The 23,500-nt window shown below is 44.9% G+C and overlaps 1 protein-coding gene across 1 annotated transcript in view; it reads left to right on the forward strand.

The window, feature by feature from the left end:
- Positions 1 to 23,500, forward strand: part of LOC135378451 (large neutral amino acids transporter small subunit 2-like) — an 85,897-nt gene that overhangs the window by 38,704 nt on the left and 23,693 nt on the right. The window contains exons 2-6 of the mRNA XM_064611498.1: positions 4,958 to 5,083; positions 11,638 to 11,734; positions 14,943 to 14,987; positions 16,133 to 16,256; positions 22,498 to 22,601. Of these exons, the coding sequence (XP_064467568.1) occupies positions 4,958 to 5,083; positions 11,638 to 11,734; positions 14,943 to 14,987; positions 16,133 to 16,256; positions 22,498 to 22,601 (496 nt within the window). The remainder of the gene's footprint in view (positions 1 to 4,957; positions 5,084 to 11,637; positions 11,735 to 14,942; positions 14,988 to 16,132; positions 16,257 to 22,497; positions 22,602 to 23,500) is intronic.

The raw sequence follows: 23,500 nt of genomic DNA on the forward strand, positions 1-23,500 counted from the left end.
GCCTTTCCGACTCCACAAGCGTGTGATCGGATTGGGTCGGATAGCGCGAGCCGCTTATTGCACCCACGATGTTGTTGCCAACGTTTGGACGCTGTTTGCATGGAGATGCTTGGAATAAGCGTAAGCTGGCAATATACAGGGTGTCCCAGCTAAATCCGAACATATTTTTAAAAAATATATATATCACTTTTTTCGAGATGAAGTCAGTTGTATTATAGCATATGTTGAAGGGAACTCCTTAAGAGGGCACCACCAGAGCAAAGTCCTAAGGCAATGTCTTGATTAATTTTCAATAATTAACTTTTTAGTGATAAAAGCTCCGAAGTTGTCCCAATGAGAACATCTGTTCCTTTCGGTCACATGGACGGGCACACTGTACGGGCACATATAACTTCAAACTTGAGCCCGGCCAAGGGCCACAAAAAGAAGGCTTCATCCGGTCCGGCCAAGGGGCTGTGCAAAGCTCGAGATTTCGGGTCAGTTTGAGCCAGTGCAGCGCTATATACAGGGTGTCCTAGCAAAGTGTGAACATATTTTTTAAATATATATATATATATATCTTTTTCCGAGATGAAATCAATTGCAATATAGCATATGCTGAAGGGCACTCCCTAGGAGGGCATTAGCAAACTCCTAAGACAATGTCTTAATTAACTTTCAATAATTACCTTTTTAATTATAAAAGCTACGAAGTTGTCCCAATGAGAACATCTGTTCCTTTCGGTCACCTGATACCGTAGCCGTTTTCAGAACAAAAATCCGTTCGATGAATCCGCAAAAAATTCGTGAAGGAACACAATTTGTTTCTTTATTTTGTGCATTGCGCATCTTTGGAGATGCGTCTTTCCTTCACCCCAGAATGATATATTTTTAAATAAATATATTTTAAATGATATATTTTCTAAAGTGCAGCGATATGGCTCCCCGCAATTCAACATCTTTCTGGTTCAGGATGGGGCTGTGATCAGCGTTCCCTGCTCGCAGTTCACGCGGCGTTGGTGAGGGCGACTGTGCTATACAGCCTTCCTATTCTGCACAGGATATCAACAACATCATTAAATACCCTTCGGTCCCTGTTTGCTCGAAGCCTTCGTCGCTGCCTCGGAGTTCCAAGAATGGCTGAAACACGGCAAGTACTGACTGAAGCTGGTGGACTCCCGGTTGAGGTTCTACGTGACCGTGAAACGGTTCGGCATTTCCTACGTTTGTGTGCTCACATTCCCCGTCACCCGCTCCTCAGGAAAATTCGATACCGCCCTGAAAGCGACTTCTATCGAGTAGCGCAGAGGACACGCCAGACTCACACTGGCTTCATAGCTAAGGACATTATACCGCCGGAAGTCCCCTGGTCTCTGCCGGTACCGCTGACTTTCGTAAGCCTTCCGAACCTTCTGGAAAGAAGGGATCAGGTCACCCCTCAAGTCTTCCGAGCCTATTTTCATGCTCTGGTAGACGAGAAGTTTTCTACATTTACGGCAGCATATACAGATGGCGCATCCCGCAACAAGAAGTCCGCCTCAGTATTCGTCATACCATCTGAAGGCGTAATGCAAGGACGACACCTTTTACATCCAACCTCCTCAACAGCTGCGGAACTCTATGCCATCGTTTGCTTTCTACAACACATCGCTGATTTTACCCTGCAGGAATGGGCAGTCTTCACAGACTCCAAATCTGCACTTCAAGCTATTGAAAATTCCGGCATACGAGGCCCATCTGCACCCCTAGTCACAGATGTGTTAATGGCTTACCACACTGTCTACGCAGCAGGCCACAGGCTCCAGTGGGTTCCAGCCCATTCTGGTGTCGTGGGGAACGAGCAGGCCGACAGCGCCGCAGAAGAAGCAGTCTCGTATAGGAGACGGACCAGTACTGTTCAGCTGAGAGGAGAGTGCCGTTCCATTCTGCGACGCCTCGGGACACCCCTGGCTTCCCGCCAATGAACAACCGACATTCTCCCCCCATCTATGTTGAGCAGAGTTGATCCAACGCTCGCTTTTCGCATGCCACGAAACACCTCTCGTCAAGATGCTGCCTTAATCCACCGAATGCGACTCAAATGTGGCCTTTACAGCTCAGTGGCGTTGCCGCTTGAGACAAGTTGACTCTCCCACCTGCTGCCACTGTGGTGCTCTTGAGAATCTGGAGCACATTCTTTTTCATTGCCCCCACTACCAACTTCCACTAACCGCACCCTCCGAGTCTCTTAGTGAGCTAGACTCTCGCCCCTTCTCCCTATCGAAATTGCTTGGTCCCTGGCCCAATACAGCCCAGCAACGATCTGCGCTCAAAGCTCTTTTAACATTTCTGGACATTTAAGTTATTGTGAAGGGGCTCATTATTTTATTCCCCACCTCCCCACTAGCAATGCAGTAGAGTATCGCCTCTGGCGATGAACCTCCCCACTCTACATCTCAAAATAAAGTTGTTGTTGTTGTACAACTCGGCTCGCACTTAGCTGGGACACCCCGTATAAAGCATGCAATGTCAGCATTCGTGAGTAGCTCTGGCTGAAGCGCACAAGTAATGGCGGCATATTCCGCACTGCTTAAAGGGACGGTCTGCCCTGGACCCCCTGCCCCTTTCATAAAGTGTACCATTCAATTGCCCTTTGTTGAAAATGGAATACTGCTAATTTACCCGACAAAACATGCCACAGTTATTAAATAACCGAATTCATTCAATCAATCAATCAATCAATTTATTGAGCTCCCAAAAGTCCCAGACGGGCGTTACATGGGAGGAGCGGGTTACAGGAAGTGACGAAAAAGATAATACATAGAAAAAAAAAAGGCAGTAAAACAGCAACAACAAATGGAAACAACAACAACAACGTTATACAAGTAGGTTACACAAGGTATCATAAATGACGCAAGATTTATTAACTTGAGATAGAATTACGAAACTGAGACGGGTCAGTTATGGTAACGATGTGGGGCGGGAGGTTATTCCAATCAATGGCAGTCTTGGGGAAAAAGGAATTTGAAAATGATTGAGTGTTACATTTTAAGCGGGCGACTTTGAGTTCGTGATCGATGCGAGATGATATTCTGTGAGGAGGATTGATATAGGATGACCTGATGGCAGGAGAATGGTAGAACTTGTGAAACAGGGATAAGCGTGCGGCCCTCCTACGGACGTGCAGTTCGGACAGGTTGATGTGTTTTTTTTAATGAAGAGATACTTGCATATGGTGAGTAGTTACTAGTGATGAACCTGGTTGCGCGGTTTTGAACGACTTCGAGGTCGCGCACAAGGTAAGCAGTAGATGGATCCCATACGGCAGAGGCATACTCCAGCAACTCTCGTACATTTTCTTTCAGTTCTCAGGTGAAAAACGCGCATTCTAAGTAGTGGCAAGCATGGTGGTTCAGAACAACTATGTTAATCCTCAGAGACAAGTTAAAAGTCGCAGAACAACACCATCCATAATCACAAATCTGAAGTCGCTGGCCATCGGCGCGCGCGGTCGCATTACAGCTCCGACCAAAAATATATTACGCGCGCTTCCATTACACTCCCCGTTGTACACTGATCATCCTTCGAAATGAAGTGTCGCTGACGACGTACCTGGAGAAGGAGTACGTGTTTATATAAAAACCGCATTAAATACTTGCGGAAAGAAAACACGTGACTTTGCTTCCACGTATCCGATTGTGCGCCACGTTATGGGAGACCCCACAGTCAATGCTCGGACTACATTCTCCGCTCGCGGAGGTATATGCCTGAGTGTCCCCATCTCGAGAGCAAAGGGGATTACTCAACCCAAGGTGCTTCTGCAAGTTACAAAACGATGACGCACCCGCAGGCCGACGTCATACGTGACGTATGCATGAGAGAAGCGCAGCTTTCGTCGTCTGCTCTTACGGCACGTTTGGACAAATTCCTCGAAAACGACTTGGTTATTCCGAATGAAACTTTGACGGTTGTATATGTACAGTACTCGCGAAACTAGTTTTGGCTAAGTTTCGGAATCGCCCCGGCTGTACGAGACCGTCCCTTTTATGGTAATGACTGCGATTTTGCGACAGAAACTATTATAATATCAAAACTAAATCGTTTAAACGTTTTGGTTAATGCGCATTGTTACGCTTGGGTAACATTCTTCGTCATTGTATTAGCACCAGATGTGCACAGAATGAAATCATCTTAGCCGTTTTCCGCATTGTCATCAAAATAACGTCGCTGATCCACGAGGTGTTTAAACGATGTCTCGCACTTGCAACTCAAGTACCTCCTCACGAGACACCGTTACCCAGAAGAAGAACGAGTACAGACTGTGGGAGCGAAACCTATAGAAGCTCTGACGGAAATACCTTAGTTCCATCCAAGCAACGGAAAGTCACCAGAAAGGATTGCGCAAAAAGCGCGAAAAAGCGAAACTAATGAGAATGGAAGCTGACAGGCACTAGATGCAGCGGCAAGTGTTGTTGCCCTAGCAACAGCCCTGTCTGCAGTCATGTCCGTGCCGTTGCTAGTGGTGGCCAATCAGGCGATCAAGAAACGACGGTGCACAGTCACAGGAGATCAGTAACAGGTACACACTAATGAGACAGAATGTCGTCTGCTACCGTGCAGGCACGTTTTCTAATTGCGAGAGGGTGTTCATAGCGAGCGGAACGATTTGCTCGCATACTCCATGTAGCTATCATCACAGTAGCTGGGGAACTCGCCGCGTGACGAAACCACGACCTACTATTACAGAATTACATTAATTACATTACATTACATTACTATTACATGCACACAGCACCGGGGTAGTAGTTCCACTTGTCGCCGCTTCACGAAGCATTTGGCGCTATACTTCACACTGTTCGGTGTCTCGTCATGTACCGAAAGCACGAAAGTGTTTACGACTTAGAAGACAGGGCACACAGCGAGATTTTCCTCGATGCTCATTGCAAAACTGTTGTTTATATCGATGTCGGATTGTGAGAAACGATCACTTCTCTTTCAGTGTTCCTCACGTACGTCAACTGCCGAAGTGTCAAGCTGGCCATGGGAGTCCAAGATATTTTCACAACAGCTAAACTCGCCGCTTTGGGCCTTATCATAGTCACGGGAATCGTCAGAATATTTCAAGGTAAGACTACCTTTGACGGGTTCATTCGGTCACTCCATTTCGTGTCAGCCACCGCTTAAAGGGTCACTGCGCACTAAAAAACATCTGTTTTGTTTCTTATTATAAATCAATGTGATTCAAGACTCTGCAGTATGCGTCCCGCGTCCCATTAAGGCGTCCCGCTTGTTGGTGATAGTCAGGGTCGTGCTGAAGACTGGGGGGTGGTGGGTTCGAATCCTACCAACGGCGGCTGTGCTGTCTCAGGTTTGCCCTGGGTTTTCGGAAAATTTCACAGACTAATGTTGGCACAGTTCCCCCTAAAGTCGGTCCAGCAGGCATACTAAACCCCTGTCTCCCTCTCCTTGCTGCTGTCCTCTATCCATCTGTCCACGTCTATACGCCGCTCATAGCTACAGTTGCTCCGCGGCGCTAACACCGAACGAAAAGCAAATAAAAAATAAAAAAAAACAAAAAAAAACAATACCTTTCGACGCCTGGGTATAGATTGGGCACCCCATGATGAGATACCTCTCAAAACTACGGCTTTTTCCGCCGTTATTAATCCTCTTGTCGTACATTTTAATCCTTATGCCATGACATTTAATCCTTTTGCCATCGGAATTAATCCTCCTTTCAATATTCTTAATCCTCGTTTCACATAATTTGATCCGTTTCTCATGCAATTTAATCCTAGTGACTATGTGTGGGCTACATGACTTTTTTTTGTGTATTTTGGGACAATTCCCATGTGTACGCACATTGCACATACTTTTCACTAATATTGTGGGTTTCTGCACCATAATGGGATACTGTGGGACTGTCAATCTGGATTACGGTGTTGCGGGACTATTCCCATGTCTACGAGTATTACCCATCGTTTTCATTAAAAAGGTGGGTTTCTGCATTGTAATGGGATACTGTGGGACTCTGTATATGGATTACGATATTGTGGGACTATTCCCATGTTTACGGATTTCTACGGTTATTCCCAGTGCTTTCCATTAAAAACGCGTTTTTTGCACTGCGATGGGATACTGTGGGACCGTCAATCTTAATTACGATATTGTGGGACCATTTCCATGTCTATGGGTATTACCCGCGCTTTTCATTCAAATGGAGGTTCCTGGAGTATAACGGGACAGTGTGGGATTGTCTCTCTGGTTTAGGATATTGTGGAACTATTCCCATGTGTGCGGGTATTACCCACGTTTTTGGGTAATATGTGGGTTTCTGCACTGTAATGTGATACTGTGGGACTATTCTCATGTGTGCGGGTAGTATTACGCTTTTTGTTAAATATGTGAGATTCTGCACTGCGATGGGATACTGTGGGACTATTCCCATGTGTACGGGTAGTAGTACGCTTTTTGTTAAATATGTGAGATTCTGCACTGTGATGGGATACTGTGGGACTATTCCCATGTGTACGGGTAGTAGTACGCTTTTTGTTAAATATGCGAGATTCTGCACTGTGATGGGATACTGTGGGACTATTCCCATGTGTGCGGGTATTACTCATGCTTTTTGTTAAATATGTGAGATTCTGCACTGTGATGGGATACTGTGGGACTATTCCCATGTGTGCGGGTATTACCCATGCTTTCTGTTAAATATGTGGGATTCTGCACTGTGATGGGATACTGTGGGACTATTCCAATGTGTGCGGGTATTACCCATGCTTTTTGTTAAATATGTGGGTTTCTGCATTGTAATGGGATACTGTGGGACTATTCCCATGTGTGCGGGTATTTCTCATGCTTTTTGTTAAATATGTGGTATTCTGCACTGTGATGGGATACTGTGGGTCTATCCCTATGTGTGCGGGTATTACGCGTGCTTTTTGTTAAATATGTGGTATTCTGCACTGTGATGGGATACTGTGGGACTATCCCTATGTGTGCGGGTATTACGCGTGCTTTTTGTTAAATATGTGGTATTCTGCACTGTGATGGGATACTGTGGGACTATCCCTATGTGTGCGGGTATTACGCGTGCTTTTTGTTAAATATGTGGGACTCTGCACTGTAGTGGGACACTGTGGGACTATTCCCATCTGTGCGGGTATTCCCATGCTTTTCGTTAAATATGTGGGATTATGCACTGTAATGGGATACGTGGGACTGGCAATCTTGATTACGATATCCTTGGACTATAAGCGTGTCTATAGGTATTCTGCTTTTCGTTTAAAACGGTTTTTGCACTAATGGGATACTGCGGGACTGTCAACCTTGATTGCGCTGTTTTGAGAAAATTCCCATCTCTACGGGTATTGCACATGCTTTTCATTAATAATGCGGGTTTCTGCACCATAATGGGATACTGTGGGACGGTCAATCTAGATTGCGGTATCGTGGGACTATTCCCATGTCTACGTATTTTACCCATGGTTTTGATTAAAAATACGGGTTTCTGTACCGTAATGGGTTACAGTTGGACCGTCAACCTTGATTACGTTATTGTGGGACTATTCACATGTGTGCGGGTATTACCCATGCTTTTCATTCGATATGCGGGTTTCTGCACCTTAATGGGATACTGTGGGACTGTCGATCTTGATTACGATATCCTAGGACTATATGCATGTCTATTGGTATTCCCCTTGCTTTCAATTAAAAACGCGGTTATTTGCACTGTAGTGGGATACTGCGGGTCTGTCAATCTGGATTACGATATCGTTGGACTATTTCAGAGTATATGGGTATTACCCATGCTTTTCATTCAAAATGCGGGTTTCTGCAGTATAAAGGGATACTGTGGGACTGTCTATCTGGTTTAGGATATTCTGAGACTACTCCCATGTGTGAGGGTATTACCCATGCTTTTCATTAATTATGCGACTTTCTGCACTGTAATAGGATACTGTGATCCAGATAGACAGTCCCATAGTATCCCATGACAGTGCAGAAACCCTCATTTCGATTTAAAAGCGTGACTAATACCCGTAGACATGGAAATAGTCCCACACTATCGTGATCCAAACTGACATCCTCACAGAGCCCTATCACAGCGCAAAAACCCGCGTTTTTAATTAAAGGCACGGGGAATACCCGTAGACGTGGGAATAGCCCCACAATATCGTAATCAGGATTGACAGTCCCAGAGTATCCCATTACAGTGCAGAAACCCACATTTTTATTCCGTAGACATGGGAATAGTCCCACAATACCGCTATCCAGATTGACAGTCCCACAGTATCCCATTAGTACAAAAACCTGCATTTTAATGAAAAGCACGGGAATACTCATAGACATGCTTATAGTCTCAGGATATCGTAATCAAGATTGCTAGTCGCACAGTATCTCATTACTGTGTAGAAACGCACATATTTAATGAAAAGCATGGGTAATACCCGCGCACATGGGAATAGTCCCACAATATCCTATTACAGTGCAGAATCCCACATATTTAGCAAAAAGCATGCGTAATACCTGCACACATGGGAATAGTCCCACAGTATCCCATCACAGTGCAGAATCCCACATATTTAATAAAAAGCATGGGTAATATCCGCACACATGGGAATAGTCCCACAGTATCCCATTACAGTGCAGAATCCCAAATATTTAACAACAAGCATGGGTAATACCCGCACACATGGGAATAGTCCCACAGTATCCCATCACAGAGCAGAAACCCGCACATTTAACAGAAAGCATGGGTAATACCCGCACACATAGGAATAGTCCCACAGTATCATATTACAGTGCAGAATCACACATATTTAACAAAAAGCATGCGTAATACCTGCACACATGGGAATAGTCCCACAGTATCCCATGACACTGCAGAAACCCACATATTTAGCGAAAAGCGTGGGTAATACCCGCACACATGGGAATAGTCCCACAGTATCCCATCACAGTGAAGAATTCCACATATTTAACAAAAAGCATGGGTAATACCCGCACACATGGTAATAGTCCCACAGTATCCCATGGCAGTGCAGAAACCCACATATTTAACGAAAAGCGTGGGTAATACCCGCACACATGGGAATAGTTCCACAATATCCTAAACCAGAGAGACATTCCCACACTGTCCCGTTATACGCCAGGAACCTGCATTTGAATGAAAAGTATTGGTAATACCCATAGACATGGAAGTTGTCCCACAATATCGTAATTAAGATTGACGTTCACACAGTATCCCATTACAGGGCAAAAACGCGTTTCTAATGGAAAGCACTGTGGATAACCGTAGACTTGCTTATAGTCCCAGGATATTGTAATGAAGATCGACAGTCTCACATTATCCCATTACAGTGCAGAAACCCGCATATCTAATGAAACGCGTGGGTAATATCCGTACACATGGGAATAGTCCCACAATATCGTGATCCATATACAGAGTCCCACAGTATCCCATTACAATGCAGAAACCCACGTTTTTAATGAAAACGATGGGTAATACTCGTAGACATGGGAATAGTCCCACAACACCGTAATTCAGATGCAGATGTGCCTCCAGATGCAGCAGTGACAATAGCGTAATTGGACCGCCAAAAGGTGTAGTTAGAAACGAGGAAAACTTGATACACAAGGAACAGTTCCTTAGCAAAATTGACAGCGTATTCCATCTTTCTGAACAATATGAGGCTCCTCTGCTGTCCTCACTGGAAGGTTATATGCTTCGTTAGTTCTGCATGAAAGCTTTTGGACGAATTACATCTTCCTGTACTTGAGCTAACGTGTTTTACCATAAAAATAGAAACAGGACAGGAGAAACTGAATAGCATTCACAGGAACATCAATACGAAACGGAGCACAAGTATCGTCATGTCAGTTGTCAGCTAATCATAATGGTGCTATACAAACTCCCTGCAAAATGCTCATTGGCCAAGAGTTGAGTTGTTATCAGCTGTTATGATATTCCCATAGTATCTCATTGGTATCCTGTAGGGTGACCAATTCCGTGTTTTGTGGTGTTCTTATGTTTACTTTTTTTGATGGGAATAGGAAGCCGCCGTAGCGCAGGCTAAATAAACATAATAAACATATATTCCTCCTCTCCCTCCGCTGTCTTTTCGGTCATTTTTGGCCTTTCGACGATCTTGCAACACTCCCTAAAAATCCCTGACCTGTCTGGCAGGGATTTTTTCGCGGGGTGTTGCAAGATATTTGAGAGAGCGTATTAAAGGGGCAAGTAGGGGGTGCTAGGAAAATCTCTGATCAGCTACATATTCCGATAGAGGCGTTCCGATTATTTTTGAACTGAACGAACTTAGCCGGACCTTATGACCCAACTTCAACCTATTCTATTATTTCTCTCTTTCTTCCTGTCCCTGCCCCTCTTCTTCCTCTTGCAAGACATATGCGGCTCGGCTGTCGTGACGTCATGCGTCAAAGACGCTCCAGAGTCGACTCCCACCGACTCTTCCTCTGAATGTGGGCCACTGAAGTCGATGATCGATGACACTCTTACGGGAGCGGCCAAGACACGCGCGTCGCGCGAGCAGAACAAACGGACGCACCCAATGGGTGATGTTGATGTCATTCCGTGACGTATACAGTCCGCAGCAGGAGGCGCCGCCCGTGTCCAGCAGACGAGTTGTCAGTGGGAAATGTGACTTTGCACCTGCTCGCTACGCTGATGCTACGTTACGCTAATCTGATTACGATGGAAAGTAACCGTTCCGAAGCTAGGACACACGGACTGACAAACACAACCATAGCCTCAAGGTGCCTAGTAGCGTGGAAGATTGAAATACGAGTATATAGCAAGCGCGTCTTCCCGCCGCTGTTTGGCTTTCTCCTCGACTGCCATATTTCAAATTTGACATGACGACGTCACGCCAGGAGATCACGCCGTGCAAGGCCACGTCGCACCGCTCCTGGCTGGTTACTGAGGGCGTTTTTTTTTTAAACTAAAGGGGGCACTAAAAAATTTTCCTCGCGGAATGAAACATATCGTTACCTTCACAGCAACATAAAAGGAATGCGATTAATCAGTTGCGTCTATCGTGATTTATAGGCGAAAAAAAAAAAAAACTGCAATGGACCTTTTCCGAGTAGGCGTATGCGCATGCACAACTACCTGCAGGCGGCTGCCATGTTGGTTTGGGGGAGATAATCGGTTTCAAGGTTACGTGGACGTTTGAGGCCGACACTTGACGACGCTTTGTACTCGTAATCACTAAAATACGCTTTCACTCTTTCCACATTCTTCTTGCAATCTTCTCTTGCTACTTTCCCACACGATGTACCAGTCCGAAAAGCGTCGCTATGTTCATTTGGGGGTAAAATACGAGGTTCGACATTCCGCCGGTAGGGACGACGGGAACATAGAAATGGTCTATTGCAGCTTTCCCTCTCTCTCTCCTTCTCAGTGAAGCCGTTAATGCGAAGCGCTCTCTCATTGGTCTTCGCAAACGATTCGTCCGATCGTGACAGGAGGTCGTTTGGGGGGACCAATCAGAGACCTCTCCGCATTATCGGCCTCTTGAGAAAGAGAGTGAGAGAGAGAGAAATTTTTGCACTTCAGTGCCCCTTTAAATTGTACAGTGACGAGACAGTGGCTTCCGTTTCGAGCAATGATAGGTGTCACTTCATTCATCCTTTCAAACGAATGTCTTACAGGCGAAGTCGGTTCCCTGAACAACGGATTCTCTGGCGAATATACAGCTTCCGGGATATCCCTTGCATTCTATGCGGGTCTTTTCTCCTATGGAGGATGGTGAGTAGGTGCATACTCGATATTCGGGAGGAGATCCTAGTAATGCCTCCTCCAAGCCTCTCCCATGGCTCTGTGTCTGAAGCGAGGACAAAATGCAGTATAACCAATTGTAGAAAAACTGTTGACGTTCTAGTGAAAGACGAGAAAACTTTTTCGAGACTACTGTGCAGGGCTTCTTCAGGATCCGACGCATCGCATAGTACGAGTAGTGATTTTGCCGCAAGAAAATTCACAAGGTGGTAACAGGGGTGTGCAGTAATACGGTAACATGTCGTATAATATACAGGGTGTTTTTTTTTTTAACTGCAACAAATTTTCGAAACAAAAAAGAAATTGAGTTAGGACACTTCGAATTTTTTCGTTAGCTTACCCGATTTTGGGTCATTAGGAATAAGGCTGCTTGTGTAGTGAGGTGGCTAATTAACGGAGATATTTTAATCAACTTTTTATTGAGATGCTTTCAGAAAAATGTAGTGATTAGCAGAACTGGAGGCAGCCATAATTTAAGGCGGCTCTGTTTCTTTAAACTCTTGAAACGCGCGCGCACATTGAGATATCCAGTGCCAAGTTTTGCTATGCAAATGAGCAGGGACCGAAACCACACACATCAGGAGCGCAGGAAAAGACTCGACCTTGACCTTCGGGAGCTTATCTGGCCGGCAAATCAGCGCCTGCTCCGGTCAGTTTCATCCAGGGTTGCGGAGTTGCCACTCTGAGGTTGGAATGATTCCGGAATGATTCCAGATTTATCAGATCCCGGAATGGAACTGGAATGGAATGGCGGAAACTGTCCTGGGAATAGAATGGGAATGGAATTAGGCATTTTTTCGCAGGCGGAATGGAATCGGAATGTAATGGTCTGGGTGCCACACGGTCAAGGGCGATTGTTTGGTTCGGTTTGGTTTTAAGAAAAAATAAAATGGAGATTTTGACTTCACTAGTGTCAGGCAGGCAACTCCACATCACTTGCACCAGTTACTTTAGTGGTAGACTGCTGTAATGATGATGCCAATGAAGAGGAGGAAGAAGAGAGGAGGAGGGCGAAATAACCTTGTCTTTGTGCTTTTTCCGTGCTGGGTAATGTCAGTCTCCTCTATAGCACTGCTGGGCTAGCTACTTAACGGTCCTAATTCTTTTATTGGTGGAATTAAAGGAATGGAATAGGGTTGCCAAGCCATTCCAGGAGCGGAAATTGACCATACCTTTTCATTCCGAGGAATTGAAAGGAATGGAATTATCACAAACCTTCATTCTCGGAATGGAATTTGAATGGAACGGGTGATCCCATTCCGCAACCCCATTCATCGCTCCAAAGCACGTGGCCCTCCGATGTGGAACGGACACTGCTCTCCTTGCGGCTCAGACGCGCTTTCCTTCGATTTCGGCTCATGTGCATAGCAAATAGCAAAACTTGGCACTGGATGTCTCAATGTGCGCGCGCGTTTCAGGATTTTAAAGAAACAGAGCAGCTTTAAGTAATGAGTGCCTGCAATTCTGCTATCTCGAATTTGTTTGAAAGCATCTAATTGAGAAGATAATTTAAATATCTACGTCAATTAGCCACCTCACTACACAAGCAACTTTATTCGTAATGGCTGCCAATTTGAGTAAGCTAATGACAGAATTGAAAGTGTATCATTCAATTATTCTGTTTGGAAATTCGTTGCAGCTAAAAAAACACCCTATAATTCTTGCAAAGGATTAGTATTACAATACTAACACGTAATACATTAACTCTGATGTGCAATAAGACACCGAGCACGAATAGCGAACATGTGAATAGCGAACTTGCGAGTAGAGCACCTGAGAAGTGTTTTTGGTGGTGGTGGTGGGGGATAAGTATTTATGCTACGAGCAGCAGAACATGTCGGGAGACGAGTTCAATTTCTTCTTTAACTTTTTCCTTACAAACAAACTAAGACGGAACACGGTACTGCATTAATACTTGACCCCTTGGTGCGTCGTTTTAGCCAGCCTTATTCGTGATAGCATTTGATCAATCACTTCTTGGTTCAACATGAGTAGCTTCGTAATGAGGCAGTTCATTAATGCATGTTGATTTGGTCTTATAATAAGGCTGGCGAACGAGAATATGCTCTCTGCAGGAAGAGATGGACGGATGTTTACGTTACATTTAACAACATGCGCTTTAGCAGAAACATAGTCAGGCGGTACGGAGGTATTGACGCGTTTGTCGTCGATTCACAAGTAAACAGAAAACGGTTGAGAGCATTAAATAGTTTAATTAGCGAAAAACGAGACTTTCGTGCAGTAGGCGGCACTTCTTCAGGTTTGAGCAAACCTGAAGAAGTGCAGCGTACTGCACGAAAGTCTCGTTTTCGCTAATTAAACTATTTAATGCTCTCAACCGTTTTCTGTTTACTTGTGAATCGTTATCGCCGGAAACTTGCACATTGTTTTTTCACGTTCTACGTTTGTCGTCGAGGTAGAACTTCTAATTTTGAGATTTCAACTTCCAGGCGAGTAGGAGGGAGCATGTTCTGAAATATTGCAAAAACAGAAATTCAAGGGCCTGCAAGCCAATCCCAGATAGCCAAAGTGCATCTCGTTTAAATCCCGTAAAACGAATCCTAACTGGTGATCAGTACAGCATCGACGATACGAAACGACGGGCTACATGTACACCATTTATGGTACACTGTTTTCACTATCCACCGACTGAATGATGGGATAATATTGAATTTCTCTTCATGGTAAATTTTCAAGTTGAAGTGAAGTCGGTTTCGGAAAATTGTGGAACCTTCAAAACAGCCTTCATGAGCTACTGGGTGAACTGTTTCTGAGAACAAAGACTAAATTGGGTGACTCATCCTTAGGTATAGGCTGATCAAATCTGTAGGACGAACGTAACTTAACCTACATACTAACCATCTCAGGATGTGGTTGCATTTTTGCGATTTGAAGCCCAAGCTGGGAATGGAAGCGTACAATAGTGCCCTGTTTGTGACCGATACTTTGCGGGGCACGAGATTGCACGTTATCAAAAAATTTGGTGTGATGGACGTAGGCCCTGATTTTCTTTCCTTCAGTAGCATGGTATGAACATTTAGAACCAAATACAATTTTTATCCCTCTTGATGTCGAGATCTGAAAATGCACAACGAGATTAAAATCTATAGCATTACGCATGGTTGCAAAATTTCTATCCTGGACTGTACTCATTGGTGCCTTTCTCCGTTAATTGCAGGAATTACTTAAATTACGTTTCAGAAGAGCTGAAAGAACCAGAAAAGTGAGTAAACCTTGGTTTTCTTTCGGAATAGGCAGTTGTCGTTGACGTTCAGGAACTTGAACTAATATTTATGTTGTTTTATAAATCGAAAGTGAAGCGCTATCACTCGCTCCCATCAAGCTGTGACCTTGGCAAACCGCGGGAAGAGCTGGATAGACTCGCACACAACGTATGAGAAAGTCTTCAATAGAGAGTGCACCCTGCAAGTGAGGAGTGAAGCCAAGCATAGTGTGTCGCTGCGGCGGTATTACGCGATACGCTCGCTTCGCTCTTACGCAGCAACGCATGCGCTTGCTTCAGTCCTTCCCCGTCGTAATGTTGCCTTGCTGTTCTAATGTAGCGATGATAGCGGAATGGGCTTAGACCGACACATAAGGAAGAAAGTAATGCGTTGCAATGGACGAGTTCAGAAAATCCCAGAGTGCTTAGCGTCGCTTTGAACTGTGGGAGCTTACTAATATAAAAAAAAAACAGAAAACAAACAAACAAACAAAAAACAGGTGGCCTCCAAACTGTTCCGATATCTTCCCTACTGGTCCATTGTCCACGACGTGTCAAGGCCAGCGAAAGCGAAATGTGAAGGATTATTCTTCGTGCCCCCGCTCAGCAAGCGCCCAGGATGCAATGCGTGCGCACAGAGCACTGGGATTTTCTCAACTCGACTATTCGAAATGAAGTATGCCGAAACTGGGTGAGAGAGACGGTACCGACTAAATCAGGAACCGCAGAGAGAAAACTTCCCGTGCAAACAAAGAAAAAGAAAACTTGAATATATAAAGAAAATGTATTGCATTGATCTGATGGTATGCACTATGAAACCAGTGAATAACAGTGCTACATACAATGACACAGTGCTACATACATTACATGAGTTACACGCACATTTGCTGCTTTCTCCGCGGCCGAGCACTGTATACAGTACAGTAGATTTCAACCTGCATACGCCCATTTGCTCGGGATGACCAAAAGCAAAAGACCGAGCTGACAATTTTTGTGTGCTCTTGAGGGGTCACATTTTTCAAACACACGTGGCTCCCGTGGCTTCTACTTCAGTCTACGTTCACCAAATTGTTGGATTCTCCACTTTTCGTACGCCAAGTTGTGTTTCTTTTTTTTTTTTTTTGAGAATGTACTGTCTTTTACAGGAACTTGCCTCGTGCCATCTACATCGGGATAACTATGGTGACGGTCGTGTATGTCTTGGCGAACATTGCCTACTTCACTGTGGTTACGCCTCAAGAAATGTTGTCGTCCCCCGCAGTGGCCGTGGTAAGCACACAGATTACGTCTCAAAAATCTGGAAGCAGGCTGGCAGGCTTGTGGATGTTTGGTCGGTCTTGGTTGTCATCTGATGTGCCGATATTCAAGGAGCAGTACAATCCCCCATGAAATATTTTCTCTTTATGTTAGCGACCGCTACCTACCATAAACAAAAAGTAATATGTGTCCTTGTATAATTCAATAACTGCGGCTGAACTGTTGGGTGCGCGAGAGCCCTTTGAAGAGGGCCAGCATACATCCCCTCGAGGATCCCTCGCACACCTCCTGCGAACCCCATCAGAATGAGCCAGGTTGATGCCATTCCGTGACGACGAGGGAGCCACCGATCAGGTGGTCATTGACACGACGTCAGTCGGCTCCGGTACCCTTCTAGAACACTGTAGCTCCGGCAAAGCGACGGCACCGCGCTATGGTGGCTAGATGAATATTGTCTGGTGTGAGGAGCACCCACAGCCTCCTACCCGACGGAGCGGGACTCTTGCGGAAGACGGCCACCAGGGGCGCTGCTCCACGGATGTATGCTAGTTTCTGGGCACTCTGGCTAGTCCCCGGGCGGAGTTCTTTCGTCCGTGACATATCAGAGGGTGGGATAGCGACGCTGTTGCGTCTTTGAAGTGATTTATTTTACTTTATCGTCGGCTGTGCACTGTTTCTGTGGAATGGTGAACCTTTAGCAGACGTCTGACGCCCTTGTGAAGAAAAACCAGCGTGCGAAAACGAACAGAGCGTAGACCATCTGTCGTCGTACATGAACGATTTCAACAGGGGGCCTACGATACTGTTCAGAAACACTCTTCAAGCTTGTCTCCAAACTTGAAGATACCTTCACAATGTTGTTCTCATGTCATAAAGGGCATGAAGACAGCCTACTAGAAGTCATGGCATGTGATAGGGCAGTACTTGATGTATACCAAGTACTCAAGTAGTACTTTGTACGTTTCTGTGTACTTGTACTTTACTTTAAGTACATTTTAAACCGTGTACATTGTACCGTACTTAAAGTACTTTTTTCCCAAGTACTTTCCCATCAAGTACTTAAGTACACAAACTTGGGCTCCAGACAAAAAGTCACAAAAGAGTATCAAAAATGCTCATCAAATGCCTATCAATGCTTTTAGTGGGATGCAGTACTAAGAGTCCCAGTCTGACATTTTACCAAAAATGATTTTTTGTGCATGTTTGTTGAAGCAAATTTATTGTTAAGAGGCTTGGAACGTTGAAACAGTATCAACACTTCTATGACTATGTAATACCCCTGTCACACGGGCATTTTCGATCCTGCTCGACCGAACCTGCTTGAACCCAATGCAGATCGGATGGTGCTGCACGGCCGCTTCCAAGCAGGATCGAACTTTGATCCTGCTTGACTCAAGACAGTTCCCATAACAGGATTGAGAATTTCAAGACGGCTCGACGGCCGCCATTTGCATCCTCGACCCTGGTGAACTGTCATAACTGAAAGTGGCCGTGTAGCAGCGTCAAAACTCGAGCGTGCTCGGGAAGTTCGATGCAGATCGGATTCGAGAAGGATCGAAATGCCCGTGTGACAGGGGTATAAAACGAATGGAATGCACAGGCATCCACACATTATGACACTGCAACCGGCAGCACAATGACTTGGTCAGTTGTCGTTTCAGTTCTTCCAATGCAGGGTTCTATGCTTTTTTATACTGTTTCCTTCATTCGCAATTAATAATCATTTTATATCACAATGTGTGATCGCATTACACGATGAACACTCCGAATGAACACTCTGAAAGACACACATGCTTTCATTTTTGACATTTTACGTTTTGTTTTAATTGGTCACATGGATTACATTGCTGCAGATCACAGTCGTATAAAAATGATGGCTTACATTGTGCTTCATCCTTTTTTACTTTCTTCATATTCTTTTTTTAAACATGTTGTATTTCAAAAAGCAGCATGGAATGCCCAGAAATATATAATCTCCGTTGGCCTGTACTTTTTTCCCCCTTGAAATTTCCTAGCATGTTATAGCAGAGGATTAGTACCGGAACACCACACTAGGCACATTCACAGCCCATATGACCCATTACCTCTTACATGTAGCTGCAAATTATGTCATCTGATTAAGTTCATATTCACGGGTTAGCACTTAACCTACGACTTTATGGCTTTAGAGCATTTGTCAAAAATGCTCGCTACAGTTTTGCCAAACAAACAAGATACACATACTAAACAGTAAAATGCAATGTGATACAAATTAAATTCAATGTACTTCAAGAGTACTTGAAGTACATTGCCTAGTATTTTGTACTTTACTTGAACTACATTTGGAATTGGGTACTTGTACTGTACTTCAAGTATTAATGACGCCAGGTACTTTGTACTTTACTTTAAGTATAATTTTGAGGTACTCTCCCCATTACTGGCTAGGCGAAGCCTTGAGAATGTTGGCTGTCAAACCCATAGTGAATATCTCATTATGAACATTGTAAAATTCTATGCTGTGATGAGAATGCACTTCCCCGTAAAGAGCATTAACCGTTCTTGCGCAGAGCGGAGCAAAAAGCAGAAACCTTCAAAGGAGGCGCGTCTCCACTAAATACACTTATGTGAGCATTCAGATTCGTGTACAGATGTTCTTTGTTTTCATTGTGTGCATATGTATGTACATATATATCATGATGAGGGGACGAAACAGGTTGTTGCTATTGCTGTGTATAATAAATCTTGTTTTGGCATTGCCAGGTTGAAATTTGGAGATGATTGTGTCTTCATTGACTGATAGGAAACTTTATGCATCGAGGAACAAAAAGAAAGATTAACCGGCCTTGTTGCTGTGACATAAAAAAATAAAAAATAAAAAGGTACTAGGAGTAAGAATGAATAAAGAAAATACCTGATAAAAGAGATATAAAAGTTGAAAAGGATGATTGTCATCAGCTTTGTCACGTCCAAGCTACGCATGGGACCTACAAAGCTGAGTACCTGTTCCTTTGCATGCTTGAATAAGCGATCTTCAATGTGTTTTAGGCTATGACCATTACTGTTTTGTTTTCCATTGATATTTACCCCTCACCGTTCCATTCCTCCGCAAAACTTCTCGGCCACACGGGCGAAAACGGCCCGTTCAGCAGACGCGCTTCGGGAGCGTTCGGGAGAATCTTCGCATACATCCGTGTTGGCGTGCCACCTGACGGCGTCTTCCGCGAACGGGCCGCCTCGGCTGCGGCGCCCCTCACACCAGACAGTATTCATCTAGCCACCATAACCGCGTCTCGGATCGAACCGGTGTGCCAGAATTGGGGCCTCGGCTCCTGATGTTTCAGAGTGTCTTTGTCAAATTGAATTGATTCGGTCCTCACTGTCGGTCCTCACTGTCGGTCCTCACTGTCGGTCCTCACTGTCGGTCCTCACTGTCGGTCCTCACTGTCGGTCCTCACTGTCGGTCCTCACTGTCGGTCCTCACTGTCGGTCCTCACTGTCGGTCCTCACTGTCGGTCCTCACTGTCGGTCCTCACTGTCGGTCCTCACTGTCGGTCCTCACTGTCGGTCCTCACTGTCGGTCCTCACTGTCGGTCCTCACTGTCGGTCCTCACTGTCGGTCCTCACTGTCGGTCCTCACTGTCGGTCCTCACTGTCGGTCCTCACTGTCGGTCCTCACTGTCGGTCCTCACTGTCGGTCCTCACTGTCGGTCCTCACTGTCGGTCCCCACTGTCGGTCCCCACTGTCGGTCCCCACTGTCGGTCCCCACTGTCGGTCCCCACTGTCGGTCCCCACTGTCGGTCCCCACTGTCGGTCCCCACTGTGAGGCGACTCGTTATTCCATTTCACAACATTACCACCAGCGATGGGGTACAATAGCCCTGCCACACGGGCAGTTTTCAATGATAATTGAATTCAATGAACACGCACGTGGCGCCACCAAGCGTGTAAAGTGGCAACTTCGTAAAAAGCATTGGATCCAAAGCTTCCTGAAAGGTTGGCACGTTACACCGTAGATGGCGCTACGCGCGTGTTCAGTGACGAATGGTTTCAATGATCTCGTATTACTTCTTATATGTGAAACCTTTTGATAATTTCTGTTCCAAATACCTGGGCACAGAAAAAGTACAAAGTGACTCATGCCTCCAACTTCGCACAAGGGTACAAAAAAGGTATAAATCAGGCCTGAAGTAGCATATTTATACCTCATCACCCCGTCAATAAACGTTTACCATATGTAATAGATCACCGAGGCTATAGCTCCCACGGTAACTGATTTCTGTGTTTTGTATATCTTTACTTGCGCAACGTGTTGCACCACATTATTATTTTTTTTGTACAAACCATATCATCTCAGTTACACGGTGATTTAATTAATAAACGCACGCGGCAATACAGTATCATCTTAATCAACTGGTTGAGCGATTTATGTCCGCGTATTATCTATACATGAGATGGGCAAATGTAGACGTCCTCACTCGGAAAGTCTCTTCTCGGGGAAGGCGGCTCCAGAATTTGCGAAGCCGCAGTGTATCATGTCAGTATCTGTTTCCAGTATCTGTCAGTATCATAACTCTCCGTTTGGAAAGAGTTAACATTTCCTTGAGTTTCAGGAACACAAAAGACGGAAGCTCATGGAAAGGTTACTTCTTTCTATAGCACATCAGTTTCCTTGCACTATTCTAATTTGTTCATCGCCGTTTGGGATACGGCCTAGTGGTCGCGGAGCAATATTGTAAGCATTAAAGGTCCTAGAAAGATATTTAGGGGGAAAAAATGTCTTCTCGGGAACAGCACTGCAAAGGATACGAAAGATTTTTCCGAAAAGCTCTCGCACATTTATTTTTATCGAGCAATGTGCACGAGTTTTACGTTCGGGTCCACATTCATGCTTTGTGTCAAAATGTACATTAGGTAGTGTACGGCGTCCTGGAACAGCTGGTCGCACCAGTGCGACCTACGTTTCCATTTTTGTCTTTCTATTTCTATTCTATTCTATTCTAGGTGGTGTACGGACAAGAAACGCAGTTGAACTGGAGGTGCGATCGAAATAGAGGGTGCCTGAAATGCATGTAATCGTAATATTTCATTTTGAAACAGTCGGGAACATTAGAAAATTAATTGAATCAGATTTTGCAGCCGGCTGCGCGCTCCCTGCTGAATTCATGCAACAGTGTGCGGACCGACGTCATTGGAGTCTGTTATGAAGGCAGGCTGTCCGTCACAAAATTCGGTCTTCCGACTCACAATCTGCCGCCGAAGGCCGAACAGTCGCTAGAAAGGTCTGCGTTCATGCTTTCGGTGGTATTGGATTTCAACCAGTCCGGAGACGCCGTCAGCTGAGCGATTGGGAATATCGCGGGCAATACCAATTACGTCACCGGAAGAGGGGAAGCAGGGAATGGCCGTTTCAACCGGAAGCCGGCAGTTGGTTTCGAATTCGACGTTTTTGATGTTTTATGCAAAAACACAGACGAATTTTGCGATTTTTTTTTTGTGTCTTGTTCGTGGAAGGCATCTCCAAGTGGATATCACATTAACTTTAAAATTCTTATGCACAGCGTACCGGATATAGAGTGTGACTGATGTACAGGCTGTACTTTATTATCTGGGTACCTGATACAGGCGTACATTATATGAGTAGTACTTTGGAGTGGGGTACATTATAAGGGCTGTAAGTTATAGCGGCGTACACCCTGTAAGGACTGCATCTCATGAGATTTCCTGTACGGTATACAAAATAAAAGGTACATTTTTGCGAAATTGTACCCTTAAATTGGGCCTTTCAAGAGGTACAGCGTAGAGTTTAGAGTATTGCCTCTGGCGATGAAACTCCCTAATTATAATCACAAAATAAAGTTGTTGTTGTTGTTGTTGTTGAAGGGCGTACTGATAAGATGCTTTTCAGCGCAAATATTGTGCATGATTGCTACTTATAAAGACTGCTTCATGAATTGGGCTTGGTTTTACACACTCCTAACTGCCATTTTTTTGCTCTTGTCGTTGTATTGCGCAAATTCCACGTAACACACCCATACGCCTTTGCACTTTCGGTCATGGGTGCTGGCTTATCAATATTGCGGCTTGCCTACTTAGGACATCTGTTAAGTGAAGTGTAGGACCTCTGCTGATCTTTCCTTAATGGACTGAAAAAACTCTCTTAACGCTTCCAAGAAAGATGCACGTTCCTTAGCGCGAAGGTGCATATAGGCGATTAAGAACATTTCCTTATGAGGCAAGCTTAATGTGTCAACAGGTGATTGTTGTCTTTTCCAGACCTTCGCGCAGCGCATGTTCGGAGTGATGGCCTGGATCATGCCCGTCTTTGTCGGCCTGTCAACTTTTGGCGGCCTTAACGGAATCATGTTCACAATAGCCAGGTACGTTTTCCTACTAAAAAAAAAAAAAAAACTTTAGAGAGACTTCAGATGATGCGCAGCTCCTAGATGCGCAGATGAGGAAAAACGGTTAGATGGCATGTCTGCGCTAAGGGCACGGCAGTCTTCATAAGGTCGCCTTCGGTGCCATACGCAGTGATGTTGACCATAGAGCTAATGTCCCGGGAAGCGTGCTCGAACTCCTTCAAAGTGGCTATGCATTCGGTGCCAGACGTTGCAAATGAGCGAGGCGGGATATGCGAAGCGATGAGATGTCCGCTTTGGGCTGGCGGTGCCAATGATGCGACTGGGAAGGTTAGCAAATTATTAGAAAGGCTATATAAAGCCTCTGAGGCGAATGTACCATGTGCATGGGCATTCGAAACAGCGGGCCAACCAGCATCTGCAGCGCACCTCAGCAATAGCGCCAGATTACTAACCCCGGCATACAATTTGTTCTTAATAGGATAGTACAAACACAGCACCCTTAAATTAGCGACACAAACTCTGCTCTTTAGGCTGCGAACAGGATGCGCTTTCACTAAATTACGATTATACAATATTGCCTCTCAGCTGAGTTAACGCAAAGTGACACTGTCGGCAAACCGAAACTACCCCACACAACCACCAATGTCCTGAGGACGTCCTGAAATGGTCAGAATATCTTTGTCGGAATGTGACGTAAATAGGATGTCTTGTGGATGTCTATTTGCGATGTCCGTTGGGACAATAAAACCGTACATCCTGTAGATATCCTGCAGTCATCCTGTGGCTCATGTCTCATGTCAAACCAGAAGTTGCGATTGAAATCATGTGGTATGAATTCCCAAAGTATGTGGTGGGTGTAATTCTCTCCTGACTTGCATGCCACATTAATAATACAATGTACGTATTGTATAGCA

The sequence above is a fragment of the Ornithodoros turicata genome, chromosome 1 (genome assembly GCF_037126465.1).
Source record: "Ornithodoros turicata isolate Travis chromosome 1, ASM3712646v1, whole genome shotgun sequence".
NCBI classification, from domain to species: domain Eukaryota; kingdom Metazoa; phylum Arthropoda; class Arachnida; order Ixodida; family Argasidae; genus Ornithodoros; species Ornithodoros turicata.